The sequence below is a fragment of the Carassius gibelio genome, chromosome B7 (assembly GCF_023724105.1).
Source record: "Carassius gibelio isolate Cgi1373 ecotype wild population from Czech Republic chromosome B7, carGib1.2-hapl.c, whole genome shotgun sequence".
NCBI classification, from domain to species: domain Eukaryota; kingdom Metazoa; phylum Chordata; class Actinopteri; order Cypriniformes; family Cyprinidae; genus Carassius; species Carassius gibelio.
In genome coordinates this window covers 16,349,981-16,367,140 of record NC_068402.1, presented here as the reverse complement: position 1 = coordinate 16,367,140, position 17,160 = coordinate 16,349,981, and the positions used below count along the sequence as shown (strand labels likewise).

The 17,160-nt window shown below is 36.7% G+C and overlaps 1 protein-coding gene across 2 annotated transcripts; it reads left to right on the top strand.

Moving 5' to 3' along the window:
• The first annotated feature begins 92 nt into the window (after positions 1-92).
• On the top strand, positions 93-16,565 carry LOC127961992 (oxysterols receptor LXR-alpha). Of its 2 annotated transcripts, XM_052561338.1 has the most exons (11): positions 93-253; positions 3,681-3,825; positions 7,275-7,357; positions 9,078-9,254; positions 9,518-9,784; positions 11,075-11,277; positions 11,564-11,743; positions 11,964-12,063; positions 12,388-12,501; positions 13,010-13,104; positions 13,841-16,565. In XM_052561338.1, exons 3-11 carry the CDS (start codon positions 7,315-7,317, stop codon positions 13,985-13,987), a joined length of 1,326 nt encoding a protein of 441 aa, XP_052417298.1. In that variant the 5' UTR covers positions 93-253; positions 3,681-3,825; positions 7,275-7,314; the 3' UTR covers positions 13,988-16,565. The 2 variants fall into 2 exon arrangements, with proteins under 2 accessions (XP_052417298.1, XP_052417299.1); XM_052561339.1 differs by lacking the exons at positions 93-253; positions 3,681-3,825 and adding an exon at positions 7,071-7,089.
• The last annotated feature ends 595 nt before the right edge of the window (positions 16,566-17,160 follow it).

The window sequence follows — 17,160 nt, the reverse complement described above, 5'->3', positions numbered from 1 at the left end:
CCCACAACTGTTTACAGAAACTTAGTTATTAGACATGTTTATAGCGATTATCCCGTCAAATATATAATTCGGATGCATCACTAAGGAACTTTTATTTTGAAGGCAGAAGACAACAACAGTCCTGTGATTGTGTGTAACTATCGTTAGCCATCTTAGAGCGCTCTCTCTCCGTGGCCTACCTAACGTGACGCGTTTCTCTCTTCACGTCGCCACCGTGCTGGACTAAAGATCTTGTCATCTTCAGCAAAGCCAGGTATCACTGGAAAAGTAGCGTTATTTTCATTTGATCACGTGATGTCTCGAGGACCGGGGTCTGTGTGATAAGGTGTTAGCTCATCTAAGTTAGCTGTCATGATGGAGACATGTCTGTCAGTGCTAGGTGCTTAATATAACACTTGTAAACACCCTGGATCAAACGACATTTGACATGAACACACTTAACGTAAAGTTGTCCGATTTAGTCTCTCAGTCTTTAAGTTGTAGTTGAAGGGGTTGTTTAATGTTTATTTTGTTACACCAGTGTTGTTTAAGGAGCCCAGGCTAACAGGGTGTTTTGGCTAACTGATCACCATTAACACTACTTTTAAGTACAGTTTTATGAGTCGTAATCTGCCTTTTTGATCATGTCCTGGGTTTATTAGAGCCTAATCCTAGAGTGACAGTATTTGGGGTGAAGTGCAGACTAAAGCCGGCTGATCTACTCGGAATCCTTTCACAGAAATGCGTGTGATAGACTAGTTACAGAGGTCTAGTGAGCTGTTCCGGTCCTCTGATTCGATAGATCGAGTAACCTAAAAAGTCTGCTAGTAGTTATTATGATGACAGCAGTGTCACTGTTTTAAATAGATCTGTTTTCAATCGAGAATTGAAACGTAGTTGCGTGACTCCTGCCTCCAGCGACGAGCTGAAGATCTCTGCTTTAGTGTCTCCAGCAGCTCGGAGCGCGAAATGGTATTAATAATAATAATTAGATCTAAATCATTTAAATAAAGACGAATCCTCTCCGAATACCGATTAAATAACCATGATTTAGAAACACAGAGATGAAGACATGGACAGAACTAGAGCAGACTGTGATCTGCTGAGTTGACCTAAATATCACAGTGTGAGGGAAACATTTCTCCCCAGATTTGAAATGATACTGAGAATACAGTAGTCAACATTTGAAGTGGATCAAAACCTTTCGTCAAAAGGTGTCTTAAAACCAAAATGCATCCTTGTCATAGGTAAACTTTGATTAAGTTTTTTGATCCTCTTCAAATGTTGACTACTGTATACCCTACAAAATCGGAGAAGATTTTATCCATCCTTACAAGCTTGTGTTCAGCTGCCTCCATTGGTCTATTGGAGTAACCAGACAGGGCCATAATGGAGGGGCGTTTTTAATGGGTTTACCTGATTTGGTCACTGCAGAGCCAAATGACATCCAGCTCTCCCTCTCTGGATGTAATGGGTTGAGCTTGATGTAGTAGGGTAAGGTTAGGATTAGGGAGGGTTAGGATGTGGTTGGGCCGAAGGGTAGCTGGATGTTGAACTTAACCCATCAGCTCTATAGTGAGCAGCTTCTCAGTTTGCTCACATCACAGTGATGGTTGTTTTTAGGGCAGGGGTGAAGAGGCATCATTTTCATCGCATGATTCATTAACACCCACCAGTTTGAAAATGCCCACAAATTTAGAAAGGCCCACTTTTGTTCTGCAAACACCTCATACTTCCATTGCTTTTGTGCAATGTTTGGATCTCAAAATCCAGTGAGCAACCTTTGGATAGAGCCAATTCTCTCAGATCTGCCATTATCTCAATTTCGTCCAATTTCAATAGCAGTGTGTCTATGATTACACACAACCTAATATACTGTACCCAACCTTTAAAATGTCACGCTGTAATAAACATATTAATAAGTGCTTAAATTTGTGCCATTTTCAACTATGAGACATTATTTATTCAAGACCTCTTTGTGAGGAATACAGTTATTTTAATGCAGGAGTTAGTGTGCAGTCATTGCTGTCTGAATATCTGTGAAAGAGCAGTTCTGTTATTTGTGTCTGACAAGTTGTTTATTTACAGTTGTGGAGAAAGTCTTTCCTTTAAGGCGATGCCACAAGTGCGACATCCTGTTCATATATACAGTAGTTCATGTATAATTTAGCTCTCACCCACCATTTTATACTCTGCATGAAATGGTGGGTTTATTTTGTGGCCATTTTCTGTAAAAGACCTCTTTTTTAGTTTGGTGATAGACATGGAAACCAGCCCACGCATCGGCTCTGTTGCTTTGCTTTTTTTTTTCTTTTTTTTTTTTTTGTATCAGCAAAAGTAGTTCCATGTTGAGGGTGTAAGCCAACAGTAATTTAGACTAAATCGTGTGTTGCCGCCTTGCATTATGAATCTGCATCCTATGTATAGTAAGGATTTCTTCCTCTTCATTCTCATGACAAATTTAGAGGAAGCTTGTACAGAATTGGAAAACACCACTTCCTAAAACCAGCTGAATCTTAACTTTAACCTATTTCTGGGTTTGAATCTCTCAGGCAGCAGATAAACACCCTGCGAATGAACACAAGCGAATGAACTAGGCTCTCTTCTGAAATGAAGTAGTCTGAATTATTCTTGTTTCAGTTGTTCAGACTATCATATCTGCCAGCAGATGAGCTGACTCTTGATCTGGCAGATGTAGAGCACACTGGTTGACAGGACAAAGGTAACAGCCCACTGATAAGTGCAGAACATTGGACACTGTAAGAAGCCTTCCATTGGTTTACTTCAGGTCACGTTCAATGTTTTTTTTAATGGGCGTTTAATTCAGATAGGATCTATACAATTCATTGAACCCTTGAACAAAGGGGAATTGAGACAATGACTCGATTCTTTCTCCTTTTTTCAGCTGAACCATTGTTATTTCTTACAGCTGCTATAATGTGTGCTGACTGTCATGCTATTTATGAAAAAATACATATCTTTCTTTAGAATCTTGCAAAGTATATTTTAATTTACAGGGTGTGTATTGGAAATGGTTGTTGTTGTTGTTTATTCTCTGGGGCTGCTAAGAGTTTCTGACTTTTTATGGTTTTATAGTTGCTGTTTTAATTTTCTTTGTTTTATTTCCTAAGTTTTGTACCGCTGGTGGTGACATAACCTGGACTTTGATCAGTTTCTGGCATAGCTGTAACCCTGGGATGAGGCATGTCGGGGTTGTCTCCTGGTTGACATTATACGGACTGTTAAAGCACAAACTTTTTATGATGTCTAGTCTGGTACTCCCATTACTGCTTATTTTGAATTCAGTAAATGCATAAATAACATCCAGGTTTTACAGGATGTCATAATTTTAGTGATTTAGATAAAAAAAAAAATGTATGTTTTTTGTGTGCATCTTTTCAGCGACTCCATATGTTTCTAAATTCCAAGATGTGTAAAAGATGTGCTTTGGGAGACACACTTACAGGAGCTCAGGCCTCTGTAGGGATTTCACAGCCATGTGAACGACCGCTAGTAACCTCTCGTGTGCCCTCTTGCTCTCTTTTTTTCCTCCCTCCTTTTTTTCTCCTCTCCTTCTCTCTCTCTCTCACTCGCCCACCTTCTCTTCTGTCATTTCTTTCTTGTTTTGACACCTCAGCATTGGAGCCGTTCAACCTCCAAACAGAATTGTGATTTTTCTTCTCTCTTTGTTTTGCTGTCAGTCAGAAAGCTGCAACACAGAAGAGTCTATTATAGGAGAGAAGTTTCCTCTGATGGCATCCAGACTGTTGGAGAGGATAAATGTGATGTGCTGCTAGTGACTCAGAGAACAACATGGACAGACAATAACAAATCATCACGCTAGGGGTAAGTGGAGCTCTCACTCATGAACTTCTTCTGCTGCTTCAACCCACTCCAACACACTTGCCTGGAAGTTTCTACTAGTTAGTCGGAAATCCTTGATTAGCTGGTTCAGGCATGTTTAATGAGGGTTAGAGTTAAACTCTGCAGGACAGTGGCCCTTGGGGAACAGATCTGGGCACACCTGTTCTGTAAATAGCAATGCATTATAGGTGTTTTTATTGTATGCAGAAAGGATTTCACTTTTTTTGTTCAGTTTACCGTAATGCTTAAATCCACGTTCTATGTCTATAGTTCTGGCTCTGTAAACCTGCTTTGTGACAACTTAATTCATATTTTGTAACTGATCTTTTTAAAACACAATAAGCATTCAGATATGCATATATTTAAATTCTGGCATGCAACAATTAAGCTGGTAATATTTTTTATTGTTATGATGACCAATAATATAGATCTTTATTACTTTTACTACTGCTTAAAGAAAGAAAAGAATCAGAAAATGAAAATGTACTAAAAACTGAACTAAATAGTTACGCTATAGCTGAAGTTAGGTATTCTTTTTGAATTAGAAAATAAGTACAGCTATTTTAATGAATAGTTGGGTATTTAATGAACATTTGTTTGTGTTTGGTTTGAGAAAAAAAGTTTACTGTGCATTTGAATGTAAGTAGTGAATGCTACTTAATTTCTTCATATCTTCATCAATATAATTTTTTTGGGAGGAGCTGGAATGCATTTGCCCTGTCAATTAGGGACATTGATATTAAAATATGTTACCTTTTTTTTCTTGTTGGTTTTTGGTTTTCTTAGGAGGCATTTTATTTTTGTGAGGCATGTTTTTTTTTTGCTTATAACCGATAAGGTCATATTGTGGAATTGAATCCGCATACTTTGCTTTATTTTAAGGCGTGGTCACATTTACCCTAGCATGGCAAAATTTCCCAGGCAAAGAAGGCAGGACCTGTGCTTTTGGACTGTTCACACAAAGTTCACAGGCCCAGGGATCCTGCGGGGTTTGGAAAAGTATGGAATTTGATTCAAGTAATTTCCAGGTCTGTAAAATAAGGAAAAAAGAAATCTGAGTATGGAAAAGTATTTGTGTTTCCAAACTGTTGCCCCATTTAGTTTTTTTTTTTTTTAATAGATAATTAATAATTGAATTAAAATAAATGTATCATAAAAAAGGGAGGTTTCATGGCAGCTGTTTAACGATTCTTTAGTGATTGTCAAATACAACTGAATGAATTCAAGATGCACTTTTTCATTATGCAAAATGCAGGTTATAAGCATTTTGGGTTTCTTCTCACTATATTCTTAGCACCGTATTACATAGCCACAAGGACCTTTGCAAAAACAAAAAAATCTACAGACTTTTATGTGTGCGCGAGAATCCACTAAACTTAAGAAAGGGCAATATATGCAAATAGGGCAATATATGCAGTGTGATGTCATGGAATTCACACTGCATGCATTAAAGAGACCTTTAGCATCCTGCCCTGATGAAAGCCAAATCTTAAACACTTTTTTTTTTTAAGGTATCAGTCTTGCTTATAGACCGTTGAACCATTTTGTGTCATGGTTTCTCTGCTGCAACATTGGATGTGTTAAATTTGACATTAGGCCTACCTAGATACTACCAAGAAAAGCCAAATTTTGAGCAAATAGATCTCCGTTAATTAATGTACATCCATCCTCTCGTCTTATTCATAGTAAGATGCCAGTGATGCACTTAGGAAATAGATTATATAAAACTAGAATTTGTAATGTAAATGCAAAAAAAAAATTAAATTAAGTTCTTCAAGGGCACAAAAAAGTTTCTTGCGTGCATGTAAAAGTCTGCATTTTTTTTTTTTTTTTTTTTGCTATGTTAGGGGATCTGTTTTGTCACCAATTTTCACAGATTAATTTAGTACTGATGACTGTACTATATACCAAATATAAAGCTCATATACAACCGAACAACCACAGAGCAGGAGTCAGATTTTATTTATCAAATGAGGAAAGTGAGTCGAGCTGACTGACAAGAGTGAGGTGAGAAGGACGAGACGATGGCAAAAGATTGTTTAGAAAGGAAATGCAAAGGCGCCTTTTTGGCTATATTTTAGATTTTGAAAAGCCTAATGACTGGACTTTTTTTTTTTAAACATTAGTTTCTTAGTTATTTGGTTCCACTTATTATTTGGTTATTTGTTTGCTGATTACTTTATTTAAACTTTGTGCAGTTGATTTATTTTATTTTACGTCAAGGTGTAGCTTATATGCCGTGCCTCCAAACTTTGTTACTTGTTTTGTTAATAAACATTCCATGTTTAATATTTAATTCCACAGTGTTTGCTTATTTTCAAACTTTGTGTAGCCAAAGTAATTTATTTTAATAGTCATATATATAGTGTATTTTTATTCGTTTTTTAAATAAAAGTTCTTTGAGTTTGACGTTGTTGTTGCTTGAATTTAATGAACGCCAAATTGCCACTAATTTGAATGTGAAAGTAAAATGTGCACAGCATTTTTCAAGTTATTTGAAAGCCAAAAAATCAGAGGAAAAGAGAGAACTCAAATGAACAGTTGCTTGACTCCGAATTGCGGCAGTTCAGTTACCGCTAATTTGAAAGTGAAAGTAAAATGTTCTTGGCACTTTTACAAGCCATTTGAAAGCGAAGAAAAGAGGGAACTCAAATGAACAAACACCCACCACCCCCATGGTGAAAAGTATGGATTTTTAAAATGGAAAATGTGTAGGAACTCTGTTGGCAAACCAAGAAACTTGCTGTTTGGTCAGAGCTGTGATTTTTACATGTCTAAAAACTTTAAACTTTAAATTCCACTTGACTGGAATTTAACAGCCATTGGAAGTCTATTAGAAAAATGACATTACATAACCAGATTATTTTGCCCATTGACTTTTGTCAGACCAGGGTTAGTGTGATTGAACCTTTATCCAAAAATACTGTCCCCAAATCGGATATCCCTCTCTAGTTTTTTTAAATGTTCTTAAAACTTTCAAAGCAACACCCATGAATGACCAGTCTTGACCAATATATACATATTTTCCTGCTTTCAGTTCCTATTCTCAAATCGGTTCGTACAGCATGCTTAGTTGGCAAAAAAATACGTTCATTTTGACGAATATTTCTCAATTGTATTTTTAAGTTTTGCTGTGCACAGTTTAGCTTAAGAAAAAATCCCATGATGTGAAAGGGTGACCGTGCAGTTTTTATGAGCTCTGCATATACAGAAGTGTGACTACTTAAGGAACTGTACTGGTGTCAGGTGTGTCATTGCATTCTGAACACGCTGGGCTGCTTGCTGCCCAACTTTGTAGATGGTTTTGATTCAATATTAACTTTTATATTCAAAGATTGTATCAGTTTGAGGCAGTTTTGGTGACTTAACATCATAAACAGAATCAGGCAGACTTTCAAGACTTCAGCTTTGGCTTTTATTGTTCTCTGCAGGTGCAGTCTTGGTTCGTTATGACAAGTGGCTGTGTGGAAGATGTCCACCCTTTCTACGACTGATATCACTGATGTTGGTCATGGTAAGACTCTCATTTTTCTTTTACTAGAATGTCAAATGTTCATATACAATAACGGGATAAAAATCAGAAGTTGCCAGAACACATTTGACCACTGAAGTCTCATGTATAAATATATGAATGTCATTTCATTTGATAATATAATATCAAAGCAAGTGGATTTTTATTACTAAGAAAAATAACACAAGCTTTAATTTACAACATATTTAATGAAAGGTTTGTGAACTTGAGGAACCGATTTCATATACCAACTAGAATCACCTTGACACCAGTTATTGAAAAGTAATTGCAATATTCAGTCAGAAAGATGTTATTAGTTATTGAGAGATAATGTTTGAATTTATTGTATAAATAACAAAATATCAAACCCGATAGAAATTGTATTCGTGTTAGGCATTTCTATCATTTTCTCACCCTCAGGCTGTTATTCTGTGGAACTAAAATAAGATGTTTTGAGAAATGTCTCAGTGATTTTATTTATTTATTCTTTTGAATACAAAGGATCTCATTGGTAACCAAAACAATATTCTTCAGAAAAGACATACAGTACAGATTTATAATGACAAAAGAGTCAGGAAATGCCACAATTTTCATTTTGGTGTCCAAACTGGGAGTTTACTGTTGGATTTATTTAGTTAAATTAAAGCATAAATTTTGCATGATTAATAAAGCTACTATTTGTGTAAAGGTATTTTTTATATAAAAATATGGTTAAAAACATATCATCCATTTTTAGGGTGTTTTGATGTTGAAAAAAAAAATTGATACATACAAATTTGGGTAATGTGTTATATTTATGCATGTTGTTGGTTGTGTGATTTGTAATAATCATCCATTAGAACCAGAGATGTAGCAAAATGTCTATTCAAGGTTTTCAAGATATTTTCAACTATTTGGGACCTTGTCAATGATTAGTCATAAGGACTCTCTGTATAATAGTAATAATAATAATAATAAACATGCAAAATGACCAAAAGGCATGTGTATGCAACACAAAAAAAGTGGTTCTTTCTAATTGAGCTCGTTAACATGCACAACAGTAAGCTGAGAACTCACAAATATCATTTTATTAAAATAACCAGGGTTCCCCGTTTACATGCACATCGGTAACAAAGCATGTAAGCTGTGTTTACATGACTTTATTAATAAATTAGGTTATTTGCTTTTAGTGACATCAAAATGTAATCATTTGCATATCTGACTCCGGGTATTCCATGTGTTTGTCAGTTGTGATGTTAAATAAAGCTTGCAACATGTCAGCGCGAAACTTCCAGCTCATATCCTCTCATGCAGTTATATAGAAACGTTTTGACTGAACCACTTCTACTTCTGCTGCACGAGATGAGAACACTTTTATCATTTTCTGAGTCATGAAAGAGGCTGCTTTTGTGATATATTTCCTTCTTTCTTTACTGCTAAACATTTGCTCTGTCTAGATGCGTTTAAATCTGCACTAACGATGTGCTCCTGTCACGTATCACACATGCACACTTCAATGAAAGCGGGTTATTGCATCTAATAACGGGTGCAAAATCGGAGTAAGAGCTAATTCTGATAAAAGAAAACGGGTAACAGCGTTTACATGACCATGTGCGTTTTTGGTTTATTAAGCATAATCAGCATGACTAGTTGGTTGTTTTGAATACCTTGTTAATAATCAGACCCAGCTGTAATAGAACTGTGTTCTGTTGGTGTGTGTGTGTGTGTGTGTGTGTGTGTACAGGGGACTCTCTGTGCTGTGCCAGTGAAGAGGGGCCTTCAGCAGCGACAGCAGAAGTGAAACAGGAGATTGTCAGTCAGACGGCCTCATACGGCACCTCACACAATGAGCTGAACGAACCGCTGCTCATGGAGCCCGGCGACATCAAGATGTACCCCACCGAGGACACACCTGCACCAGGTGAGACTGAATGACTGGAGGACACTTCTGAACTTGCTTGTAGTGCAGAAGGATTCAGATCATGCAGAATTGAACTTTACCTATTACGTAACATGTGACTTTTACTCGTGTATGAACATGCATGTCAGTTTGACTGTGTGAACCTGTGGATGAACTGGCATAACTGGTTAAGGGAACACAAATGCACTCATTCTTAAGGTTGTAGGGTATTAACTCATTATTTATTTGTATATGAAGTGTTTCTGTCCTGTGTGTTTGTGCAGAGGGTCACCCAGTCAAGAGAAAGAAAGGCCCTGCTCCCAAGATGTTGGGGAATGAGGTGTGTAGCGTATGTGGAGACAAAGCTTCTGGCTTTCATTACAATGTGCTGAGCTGTGAGGGCTGTAAAGGTTTCTTCAGACGCAGCGTCATCAAAGGAGCGCAATACACCTGCAAAAATTCGGGCCGCTGCGAGATGGACATGTACATGCGCCGCAAGTGTCAGCAGTGCCGTCTGCGCAAGTGCAGGGAGGCCGGCATGCTGGAGCAATGTAAGTCACTCTATTTGACTCTTCTTGAAAGAAGTTTCTTATGCTCACCAAGGCAGCTTTTATTTGATTAGAAATACAGTGAACAGTTATATTGTAAATTATGACAAAAAAAAAATAACTTTTTTTTTATTTAAATCTAGTGCTGGGCATTGATAAAAAATTTTTTTAATCGCATTATTGTCAGTGATTAATCGCATTATGCACAAATCTAATCATGCATCCAAAAGTAGTGTATTGTGCAAATTTTTTTGTAACATTTGGTTTGCAAACACTTTAAACAAATAAGGTTCTTTTTCAAAGCAGTGTTCCTTTTACATAGTAGCAGTTAAAATATTTATTGTAGCTTAAATCTCAACTTATAACATTAATGCAATTAAATGAAATCTAAAATAAGCTATTTGTCACTGGCAGGACTTTAACATTTTTATACAAAATATTTAATATTTTCTTATAGAAAAACAAAAGAGCCTCGATCATTACATTTATAACAGGCACCTTCCTATTAGAGACCTGCACGATCACAGACCCATCGCAGCAGAGTGCAGCGTGGGACAACAGTTGATGGGCGGGTTGAGACTCGTGTGTGCAGTAGTGCACAGTTAGTGGACAGTGGTTTGTAAATGATGATGCTTAGCTGAAATAATTTGGTCGGAAGCATCCGTTAACACGCAATACAATAATTGTCGGCATTAATCAATTAATGCATTAATGCGATAATAATGCGTTAACTTGCCCAGCCCTATTTAAAACATTTTAAAATGTAGTTTATTCCTGTGATGGCAAAGTGGAATTTTCCGCAGCCTTTACGCCAGTCTTCATGTAACATGATCTCTCAGAAATCATTCTTAAATGCTGATTCGATGTTCGGAAAACATTTCTAATCATTGACAATGTTGAGAACAGTTGTGCTGCTAAATATTTTGGTAGAAACCATTATACTTTTTTTCAGCATTCTTTCATTTCAAAACAACAGCTTTTGTTTGAAATAGAACATTTTGTGAATTCGTGCATCCTTATTGAATACAAATATACATTTTATCAAAAACTTAGGAACAGCAGTGTAAGTTTTTTTTTTTTACCCATGTCTGGAGTTTTTCATAAACATGAATGTTACAAGCAGTCCATATCTTTTTATCTTATCTGTTATGATATGTTCATATGACATGACAATTTTAAGTCGCTTTGGATAAAAGCGTCAGCTAAATGAATAAATGTAAATGACATTGCGATCATGTAGTACTTGTTTAGCTTATCAAACTATTAGCAGCTTTATCTCTCCGTCTCTTGTAGGTGTGCTCTCAGAAGAGCAGATCCGACTAAAAAAGATGAAAAAACAGGAAGAGGAGACGGCACGTACCTCTGCAGTCCCAACCCCCAGCCCTGCTCCTGAGATGCTCCCTCTGGCTCCTGAACAGCAGGAGATGATCGAAAAACTGGTGTCCATGCAGAAACAGTGCAACAAACGCTCTTTTCTCGACCGGCCCAGAGTCACTGTAAGTGCATTGGAGTGAGCCTTACACGTATGATTTAAAGCAGAAACAAAACCGTAATTTGTTGATTTAAAATGAAATCGTCGGACTGAAATCATACTACTCTGGTTTTAGAGAAGCTATTGTTGCTCAGTTTTGTAAAGCATTTAATGCATTTTTTCCACTACTGTTGTGCTTTTTGTTTTGCGTTTGCTCAGAAAGGCCTGTATTTAATCCTTCAAATCCCACGTAGATTGAATCTGTGACTCATTGATTCTAAAAGTTTACATCAGGATCTGTTGTTTTTCAGCCTTGGCCACAGAGTCAGGACCCACTTAACCGAGAGGTTCGACAGCAGCGGTTTGCTCATTTCACTGAGCTGGCCATCATGTCCGTGCAGGAGATTGTAGACTTTGCTAAACAGCTGCCTGGCTTCCTGGAGCTCACCCGAGAGGACCAGATCGCCCTGCTGAAGACCTCAACTATAGAGGTTCGATTTGACTGACCCTTAACCCACATTGTTTTCGGTCATTTTCTGTTGCTGTTTTTGCGTGCGCAGATGGGGCACTGTTGTTGTTGCAGTTATTTTTTTAACACAAAGTCCTTTTGGAAAAAATGCCACCTGGTGACAAATGTTGTTTCTCATAATAACTAAGCACAGCCTGTACTGCTTGTTTGACATAGCTGCTAAACTGTATTTTCTCCTATAGATCATGCTGCTAGAGACTTCCAGACGTTATAACCCAGCGATAGAGAGCATCACCTTTCTCAAAGACTTCAGTTATAATAAGGAAGATTTTGCCAAAGCAGGTACTGGATGAAACTATTATATGGGTTCTTGTTTTAAACATCTCCAATGCTTATAATAAAGAAGAATATGGTTTGTCATAACTAAGGCTTACAGGTATGTCTAATTTGCATTGTTGTTCTTATTTTTAATAGCACAGATAAATTAAATCAGGAAAATAGCTATATTGTGAAATGTATTCTTATCATTAATAAAAAAGAGAGATTTTGGTAATGTAGTCGCCCACCTAGTTCAAGCCTAATGAATATTACGTGTGGTTTTATTTGAGACCTGTTTTTGTTGTTCATGCTCTAAAATGGTCTCTGTCCTCTCTGGCTCGTCCGCAGGGCTGCAATTTGAGTTCATCAACCCCATCTTTGAGTTTTCAAAAGGCATGAATGACCTCCACCTGGATGAGGCGGAGTACGCTTTGCTCATCGCTATCAACATTTTCTCAGCAGGTCAGTTTGACACAAGCAGCAACATTATATTGTTTGTCTTCTGGTGAGTCTTATCAGGATTTTCTTTGTTGTCCCTATCCCAGTTTAGAAATATCAATGCACCACATTTTCAGGAGAGAAGAAAGAAAAAAAACAGCAAAATAATTATGAGCGCAATCAATTTTATAACGGCACAAAACCTCCTGCTATAGAAGACTATTTGTAATCAGTTTGCTATTATGGGTTTCTAATCATTAAGCTTTTGTTTGAGTGTCATAACGGGTTTAATACAATTTTATGTTTTGAAAGGGGAAGCCATTTTTAATAACCCATTAGATTTAGTAGATTCTAATTTGAGATTGGCATCTGGTGTGCTGCTGGTTAATTTGAGAGCTTTTTAATGATCCATCCTACAGTAATTCCCAAGACACTTACTGACAAAAAAAAATGAAATGCAGCATCATTCTTATACATTTGTGTCAATAACTCTTGCTATTCTTGTCGTGTGTGTGTGTGTGGTGGGGGTCAGACCGACCGAACGTGCAGGATCATGAGTTAGTGGAAAGACTACAGCAGCCATATGTGGACGCTCTCCACTCTTACATCCGAATAAAACGACCCAACGTGAGTATGATTCACCTTAGAGGCCAAACATAACACTTAAAGAAGAAAAAATTGTGCAAAAAGAATATCAGTGTTTTGATTGAGTTTGTTCATTTTAAAGTTATCCAGTTTATGGTCAGTTAGATTTTTTTAATAATGTTTTGAAAGAAGTAACAAAGGCTTGCCAAGACTGCATTTATTCGGTAAAAAATACAGTAAATCTTTTTTTGTGGAATTTTTTTTTAATGAATACAATTTATTTTATATTTAAAAGGATTTTTTTTATGTTTTTATAGCATCATAAATTAATATATATATATATATATAAAACCTTTTTGAACGGTAGTGTATCTATGTAAGATTATAGTAAATATATTAGTGTTTTGTCATAAAACAGACATTCTATATTTTGCGTGTTGTGTACTTTTGCATCCAGTAGATGGCACTGATGATCCTACTTTTGCACTAAAAAACGTATAATATAACCATTTTTATATATTATGATAGCATTTATCAATGTTAAATTAGCTGTCATTTTTATATTTTCAGTTGAATTTTATTTTTTTAGTTTTATTTTATTTTATTTTTTTGTCTTGCTTGTCATTTTTATATATCTTTGTAGGGTTTTTTTAATCTCAGTTTTTCTAATATTTATATTTTATTTCAGTTGACATAATTTTTAGCAATAACAACACTGTGTAACTGCTGAAATGTTGCTAGTATTCTTATGTAAACTGCTCATTAATCCCCACCAAAGGATCATCTGATGTTTCCCCGGATGCTGATGAAGCTGGTCAGCCTGCGCACACTGAGCAGCGTCCACTCAGAGCAAGTCTTCGCTCTGCGCCTCCAAGACAAGAAACTCCCACCTCTGCTTTCTGAAATCTGGGATGTCCACGAGTGAGCCGGGCGCTCCACCTATAGGACAGAATGAGCCAGAGTCAGGGAAACATGGGTGGGCAGGGGTCCTCACAGACAGAACACAGGGTCAGGATGTCCTAAAGGGCTGAAACATCTCCCACTGTCATCATTCTCTTCCTTGACTTCTATATTTTGGACCCAGTGGTCAGTGAGCTGCTTCCTTTGAATGTGCTATTGCTAGACTGTATGGCCAGAAGTAGCTCAGGGACCGTTCAGAACAGATAATGGTTATTAGACCATACTCATTAGATTCAGAGACTTACTTGCTAGAGTGAGCAGCCACAAACAGTGTGCTCATGATTTTTTTAGTTGTTGTTCTTGTTTATACCTAATGTTTCTGGTACCAAAAGCTTTGAGCAGGTTTTGGCAATGGTTTCTACTTTCTAATTAACAGAAGAGGTTGTCTTGAAGGTTCTTCATTACAGAAATGTAGTTTATTTACAGTGTTTTTTGATTCCACTTTAGCTGATTGGTTGATGGCTGATTTCTTTTTTTTTTTTCTTTTTTTTTTTTTACATGCTTGGATCATGCATAGCAGTGAGTAACAGTCTTCTGTTAGTACGGACTCATTTGCTCATTTTTATTTCATGTTTGACACTCATTTAGTCTTTAATTTTGTTCAAATGCAATCTTCTGTTAACACCCATGTTACACTGATCCAGCATATCATAAAATGCACAAGCAATTCTGTTTTCTGCTGGTTGGAATATTCAGAAGAAGACCTGACAAATCAAATGGCCTGAAAGTACTGCAGTGTAGCATATGGTTGTCTGGGATCAGTAAGAGTGACTGGGGCTGTTAACTCAAATCAGTGTGCCGCTTAACAAACAGCAACTACCCAGATGCATTGGTAGATAGATAACCTTCAAGAGTGAAGCCTTCTGAAAACGTAATGCAGACCATGATTATTCTTTTTTTTATTATTATTACTTTATCATGTGTAGTTACTGCAATCTCATAACTTAACATGCTGTAGTTTCTTTTCTATTTTTTTGACTCCTCAGTTATACTTGGAGAAACATTCTCAAACATTACAAACACACACAAACTAAATCTCAGTTTCAAGCCTATGTCTTGATCAGTGTGTCATTTTTGTTCCCCTGAATACAAATCACAAACGAACAGTACAGAAATGTATACCTTCCAAAATCAGTGGTTGAAATTGTCATAGGAAATAGCTTGGGCTATTCTTGTTGTATAACTTTTTTTGTATCATTGTTATATTTGGTTCTATATGCACCCATTCTTCAATGAGGATAGTTTTGTCAACTTTTATTTACATGTACTAAATAATTTAATTTAAATCTTTAATATTTCTTTTTGTGTGATTATCTGACAATCTGTTTTAACACAATTTTGTTGTACTTGTACATTATTATGATATTCAGACAGTCTGAATGCACACAGAATAAAATCTGTCCCATACACATTCATTGAGATTGGCAATGTATGCGAAACAACTGTATTTTGGTATGAAACTGAACTGCAACTCAACAGTATCTCTGAAAAAAGGGACTAGACATATGAGAGCGCTTCTTAACGTCTTATTCACCATAACAATGCAAACATCGGGTGTGACCACATACAATTCAGGTTTTACTGATCTTAAAAGCCACTTTTATGATAGGCATGGTTTGTTTTGAATCAGTTATAGATTTTAACATCATTTCTATGGTTGAGTAATAGTTGGTTTGCTGTGGCATTCTTTGCCCTTACTGTGCATATTGTTTAGACTTTGTTTGCTAAATCAGATGATGATGTGTACGTTTTTATACCACCTTTCTGTCAGCTAGTGTATTTGCTAAATGCACATTGGTTCTCTCAAGATCTTTTTCGATTTCTGATCGGACTTGTCCATGCTCATTTTTATTCCAAGTCTTTTCCTATATTTCACAACGGCTTGAAGATACAAGTGTGTCAATGCAGTTCTTTTACCTTCATCTGTTCAGCAGCCAAACTCAAGACAGTTCCCAAACTGAAACTTGGTAGACAACCCACTGAAAGACATGCATTTTTAAACCTCAGTGATCTTCCTGATGAGTGATGGTTTGCCATTGCTTATCATATGTTTGTGCACATGTTGTGAGGGCATAGACAAATTCTAGTCATCACCGAAATGAGTGTTTACTCCCGCTGCTCTAAGCTGTCTTCTCCTAACTGAAATGCTAAAATGATTTTCTAACAGAATGTTATTACATGAGGCAGAGTGTAATGCAAAGTTGATTGTAGTTCTAATTTATTTGTACCCTCTCAGCTCAGTGGACGTCATTGCTCTGATTAACATTAGTCATGGAAGGATGACAACGCCTTAAGTCCTTGGATGTATTCTGCTTTACATGTATGAATTAAAAGTAGACTAAATTTGTTCTGTGAGAGTATATATTTATCTGATAAAAATGCTGAAAAAAACCTAGATGACTCAAAGCCTATTCTTTATACAGAAATACTTTCACCTGAAACAGGGAACCTCCGTAATGTTTCTGTATTTTTATTATTCTGCTGTTTTTTTTAATAGATCAGGGTTGACCCTGTAAATAAATACTGAATCTGAGCTTACAAAACTGGTGTCAGTGATCTGTCTGTTAGCATTTGTGTTATGTAAGCATCCTAATTCAAGGAAACGTGAGCTTCCGATGGAAGCATATTGTGTTTGTTTGCTCAATCAAACCCTCTGAGAAATATGTAAATAACCAGTCTCCTACGTCATTGGACGTCAGTTTGCGCCTGTGCAATCTTATCGTTTGAACCACTCTCTAGCACATAACGAATGTTTTCATTTTCTACCTCGGTCTCACTAGTCACTGTTAAATAAACGGCAGAAAACCGTCAGTTCACGTTTCTGACTGCAAGCCTAAACGTGAAGGCGTGCCCCCTCTTGATGACTGAATGGTACAGGCCACAGTATGCGGAACTAAAGCGCGGCTCGTACAGAAGTGATGGGAATCCGATTCTTTTCTTCGAGTCGGTTCTTTTGAACGTTTTGTTTCAATTAACCGGTTCTTTTCTTAACGTTCTCTGTCACCCTGGAGCACAGAACTAGTCATAAGTAGCACGGGTATATTTGTGGCAAAAGCAGTAGCCAACAATACATTGTATGTGTCAAAATTATCGACTTTTCTTTAATGCCAAAAATCATCAGGATATTAAGAAAATAGC